Here is a 6,000-nt window from a genome sequence, read left to right on the forward strand (position 1 = left end):
CCCCCCCCCCCCACTAGCACCAGCACCACTGCTATTAACACAACACACGCACCGCGTTCACCGACCACCACCTTCACTCCACGCACTTTCGCTGTCCTCCACTTCCCCCGCCCCAGTACCGCCCCATTACCACATGCACCCTCTACCGCAAACACTTCTACCTCCACATCATCAGAACCACCCCAACCACATCGACATCACCACATCCATACGCCACGCCCACCTCCACCACCTTCCGGTGACCCAATACTGCCAATCACCACCACAAGTATGTCATCACACCCTCGGGCCCACCCGCCATCACCTCTACGTCAATACAACTTCACATTAACTCTACCCCGTCACCCACCCACCAGCGCCTCCAGGTACCACCACAGCCACTTCCAGCACGTCCTACTCCCACCCACTGTTACACACAGCCGCCACCACGCCAAACTTCTAGCTCATCATGCCCACCTCCACAGGCTACACCCACTAACTTATCTTGCCACCACCCTCAATTGCACCTGTAACGCCACTTCCGCCCTGTCACGCTGACCTCCACGGCTCCACACCAGCACGCCCACACAGGCCTTCAGTGCCACCACACTCACTTAGAACCCACCACGCCGACCTCCGTTCCACCCTATCATGTCACCACCACCACCTGCAGTACCTCACGCACCTCACTACGTCAACCTCCACTTATACACCGATTTACCACCACAAGCAGCCCACACAGACCACCACGCCAGCTACCCCACCACTACCTTCACCCGCACCACGCCCCTACCACAGCATCACGCCCATCCTCCGTGGGTACCACCCAACGCCACGCCACACCCGTGGGGACCGGTAACGTGTTACAGACATTGGCCGGAGTGCAGGCCGCACCGTCTACCGCGGAATCTTCACTGCATCGACAATAAAAGCACCGCAGGCTCACGCCACAGGCGGTAAAGTAAACCACGCACAACAAACCGCTATGGATGCTAAAGGTCTCTCAACCTGGCACAGAAAGGCAGCGCTCCGAATATTGTCATCTGATAATAACCTTAGTAAACAAAATCACTGCTACTTTTAAAAAACATTTCCTTTCTGATGCACAATTTTCAAAATATCTTCTGGACACAGAAGTGCTGAAAATAATGAATACAACTTTACATAAAAGCAACAATTTCCGACGATGCTGCTCCTCGCTTTAAATTCGCCAGTGAGGGAACGCACGCACCTGCACTGTCTGTTTGCATTTAAACTCTTGCCTCTGAATGCAGGATGAGGCGCCGGACGGGTCCGCTCGGGTGACGGAGGCATACGTCGAGTCCTCGGCCGATGGAGGCGGCTCACGGGTCATGCAGGCAAGGAGGGAGCAGTTGAAGGCCCCGGCGCTCTTCCGGGGTTAGGGAGCCGAGCTTGTTGTCTGCATTGAGTCCATTTTCGATTTCTCATCATTTACATATTTTTGTATGCTCGCGATCATTCCTTTAACAAAAAAAGAATGATGGGTATTTCATTTACCATCTCCTTTGTAATTTGCCGTTCATCCGTTCATTCACCTTAGGTTCTTTACGTATTCCACCTTCATGAATTAATCGTTTTGGGGAACGTTGCACTGAGCAAACCAAGACACCCGCCGGATCACAGGTGACACTTTCGCTCAAACACGCACAAGCACGCGGAAGTGCACAGGTGCTCCGTGCCGAGCAGCAGCAGGGGAGCGTTGCACAAGCATTTATAACTAATTCTTGTCCTCCCATTATTTGATCAACTTAGAAGTGGAGCGCATGGCCTGTCATAGCGCCCTCTCTGTGACATGCTTTGGGCGCGCAGCGTAGATTTGCAGAGGATCACACGTGGACTAAATGCAGGTTAAACGCAACTATTCAAAGAGTTAAGCAAGAGGCATTGATTGGCCGACTGCAGTCTGCCCCTGAGCATCCATTATTTATTGCTATACATTATGAACATTTGTAACACGCCCAGGGGGCTGCAGACTTGTTCATTACAGGGCTTATTTGGGCTAAGATAAATCTATCTATCTATCTATCTACCTATCTACCTATCTATCTATCTATCTATCTATCTATCTATCTATCTATCTATCTGTCTATCTATCTATCTATCTATCTATCTATCTATCTATTTTCTATCTATCTATTTGTCTGTGTTTGTCTGTGATTATCTGTCTGTCATATATATATATATATCTCTGTCTGTCGGCCACTTTCCTCATCCACATAGAAACATTCATGTTTTGATGAACACATTTACAGCGAGTTACCATCAAGTTACGAAGCCCTCCGCTGCCAGAAAGTAACTGCAGCTACTTTTTAAACACTTTTAGATCGGCGTTTTTTATTTATGTTTTTTTTTAAATCGTCAATAACTCCTCATGTCCACACACACGCGTTGTCACCTGTGCATGTTTCCTTCACTCTTTCCACTCTTCCTTATTTTTTCTGTTTTCGGTATTTTTTTTATATTGCGCCAGACAGGACTCCGTCTGGAGAGCAAAGCCCTTGTTGGCGTACAGAGCATCACATTGCATTGCCACAGACAAACATACAGGCGCTGCATCGTTTCTGTACGCATACATTTGAAATGATCGGATATTTGTCATTCATTTCTTTTTCTACATTATTTACAATTATTTGTATGGTGCCCGCCCTGCCATCCGCTGGCACACTCATGGCCCCTGCGTGGGTGCACAGAGCAGGCTGCACGCGCGTAAGCACGGGGCACGCTCCCATATAAGCGCGCAGGTGCCGCAGAGCACACGGCGCGCACACTCGATCTTACCTGCGGCGCCGCTGTACCTGCAGATCTCGGCCGACCCCTGCGTACCGGTTCTCCCGGGCTCCAGCAGCATCTCTGTCCGCGTCCCTGGTGCTCTGCTGGCGGAGTGAGGCGAGGTTTAGAGCCGAAGCCGACGGAGCTCCGTGCCAGGAGATGAGAGAGCAGCAGAGGAGAGCTGTGCCCCGCCCAGCGCGCGCCGGGATACTGACGAGATGCTTCAATCTCCAGCACTGAGCGAGGGCGCAGGACCGGGTCACTGAGAGCGAAGAGGGAGGGGCTGCCTGAGAGATCTACCCGCCCAGGGCGAGCCAGGCCACGGGTGAAATGCTTGTATCTCCAGCCCGGCACCGAGTGAGAGCGCAGCCCCGGGGGCACTGAAAGTAAACAGAGGAGAGGGGGGTCCTAAGCGAGAGATGTGCCCCGCCCAGAGCCTGCCAGGATACAGACGAGATGCTTACACCTCCAGCCCAGCAGAGTGAGGTGAGAAGACCCAGGGTACTGAAAGTGGACAGAAGGGGGTCCTAAGAGAGACATGCCCCGCCCAGAGGCGACCAGGGTAAGATGCGTACATCTCCACTTAGGGTGAAAAGTGCCACACAAACAAATGATGGACGGAATGCTGACAATGCAAACATTCTCCCCCAGTCAAAAGATCTGGGTTAAATCCATCGTTTTTTTTGCTAACCATGCCACCCCAGTTTAGACCCAGCCATATGCAAATCAGTCTTGACCTTGTGCATCATGGGAACAGTCCAGACGGAACTGCCAAGCCAGGTCCTCCCTGGACCAGAAACAAGACTCCTGGGAGCGGTATATGGGTATTCCCCATCATCAGCCGGGCTTGCTTGAATCCAGCGGCACAGTGAGCATGAAATCCAAGTCTGGGCATACCCTGCCAACTTGGGGCTAAAATTTCAGCACAAAAAGATGATGGATGGGATGCCACTGGATTCATGCCAACCTGGCTGATATGATGTGATATCCAAAACCGGTCCCAGGATGCTTATTTCGGGTCCAGGGAGGACCTGGCTTGGAAATTCGGTCTGGGCTGTTCCCATGAGGCACAGGGTCAAGGCTGATTTGCATATGCCCATGTCTGAACTGGGGTGGCATAGTGAGCAAAAGAATTATGGATTTAACCTAGATCTCTTGACTGGGGAAGAATGTTTGAATCATTCAGCATCCCGTCCATCATTTGTTGCAAATACACATCTCCAGCCCAGCAGAGGGAGGGCGCAGGACCGGGGGCACTGAAAGTAAACAGAGGGGGTCATTGAGATGAGTCCCACCCAGAAATGGCCACGGCTCCTTGAGAGGCTCAGACCTCAGGCACAGCCGTGACTGAGGGCAAGGGGCCTGGGGACACTGCAAGTGAAGGGGGAGGGGCCCCACAGAAAGATCTATGCAGCCAGAGCTCAAGGACCGACTAGGGTAGAGGAATGTGGGGGAGGGGGGCGGGAGCTGCGGAGACACCGGTCCTCCCCACAACCAACTAGAGCACAAATAACAACCGACTAGTTGAGAACTCCATCCAGTTCACAGTAGGTACAGGACCGGGGGAGGGGGGCATCTATAGAGCCGCCTGCACTCCCCAAAGCCAGCCAGAGCACAGGCGGCAAACTGAGACCCCCAGCTCTGACTTGCTGAATAACCAGGGGGCCCTGAAAGTAAACAGTATGTGTGTGGGGGAGCACTACAGAGACATCTGAACTGCCCAAAACCATCCAGTGCACATGCGACGAGCTGAGACCCCCAGCTCCGCCTCAGTGAAGGACCAGGGGGCACTGAAAGTAAAGGGGGGGCACAGAGACATCTGAACTCTCCAAAGACAGCCAATGCAAGGGTGACAAGCTGAGACCCCCATATTTGACTAGGTGAAGGACTAGGGAGCACTGAAAGTAAAGTGGGGGGAGCAAAGAGACATCAGACCTCTTTACAAACAGCAAGTGCACGAGCTGAGACCCCCAGCTCTGACTGGGACAATAGCAGGATCAGGAAGACCCTGAGAGGGAACTAGAGACACATGGAGGTAAAAGTGAGGGGTTCGGGCCTCAGGCTGGAAGAGGTAGGGAACAGGGGTGGAAACTAGGGATGGGCGTGAATCGAGTAGCTCCGTACAGCAGAATCACTTGGAATTAGCTCAAAATTACGTGAGATTGAGCTTGAATTAGGCGAGATGAGTAATTCTGCGTATATTGTTGTTTGTTAGTACAAAAATGACCCCTCGCATCCAAAACGGACACCAGGATGCATTTTGTGCTAAGAAATAGCATTAAATGTAACAGAACATGAATAGCGAGCAGCCGGTCGCGCTTGATAAATGAGCATTGGGGGTAGAAATATTCCACGACTTACCACAGCATTCAGTGCTATTTTTGTAGCGCAAAATGCACCCTTACGTCCAAAATGGATACGCTCATGCATTTTGTGCTAAGAAATAGTCCTTAATGCAACCAAGCACAAATACCAAGTGTGAGCAGCTGCTCGCACTCGCTAAATGTGTTCTCTGGATAGGGTTTTCCCAATTTACTACCAGCATTTAGCAATATTTTCGTACTGGAAAATGCCCTCTCACATTCAAAACGGACGCAGGATGCATTTTGTGCTAAGAACAACCCCAATATCAGCAGAAAACGAATAGCGAGCAAGAGCAGCTGCTCACTACATGTGCTCTTACGGTAGGATTTTTCCCCCCCAAATTACTCCTCATTACAGGAGATGGAGGAATCGAATACGTATCAGTAATTCTGCATCAAAGTATAGCATAGAATTACCTAAATTACTCCAATGACTCAATCGTAATTGAAATTCCGCCCAAGCCTAGTATAAACAAGTTTCGGACAATGCCACACAACTTGTTTTTTGTCCGGTAGACTGTGTTCATGGAATATGGTGTGCCTGGGTGAGCTGCTGCAGCAATGTCGAGACAAATTTTATATAACAGCAATAACTGGGTTCGAGTCTCGGTAATGACGCTAAACCTCCTGTGATTATGGGCATATCACTTAATCTCCCCGTGCCTAACAAAAATGAATGTGTGTCCTCATGTAACGTAACTGGTGCTATGTAAAGCGCTCTGATACCCGATTCGGTTTCGGGTCAAGTTCGCGCTATATAAAAAAAACAGCAACAAAAAAAAATAATAATACATGATGACATTAGTGGGCTGTGGTAGCTATGATGATAGGGAAGGCTACAACATGGTGTTGAATTGATTGGTTGATA

The 6,000-nt window shown here is 50.5% G+C and overlaps 1 protein-coding gene across 1 annotated transcript in view; it reads right to left on the reverse strand.

The window, feature by feature from the left end:
- Window positions 1-3,104, reverse strand: part of LHX3 (LIM homeobox 3) — a 92,502-nt gene extending 89,398 nt beyond the window's left edge. Inside the window, exon 1 of the mRNA XM_086919980.1 lies at window positions 2,779-3,104. Within this exon, the coding sequence (XP_086776106.1) occupies window positions 2,779-2,848 (70 nt within the window). The 5' untranslated portion in view covers window positions 2,849-3,104. The remainder of the gene's footprint in view (window positions 1-2,778) is intronic.
- Between the last annotated feature and the right edge of the window lie 2,896 nt (window positions 3,105-6,000).

The sequence above is a fragment of the Lissotriton vulgaris genome, chromosome 5, assembly GCF_964263255.1.
Source record: "Lissotriton vulgaris chromosome 5, aLisVul1.2, whole genome shotgun sequence".
Taxonomy (NCBI): Eukaryota; Metazoa; Chordata; class Amphibia; order Caudata; family Salamandridae; genus Lissotriton; species Lissotriton vulgaris.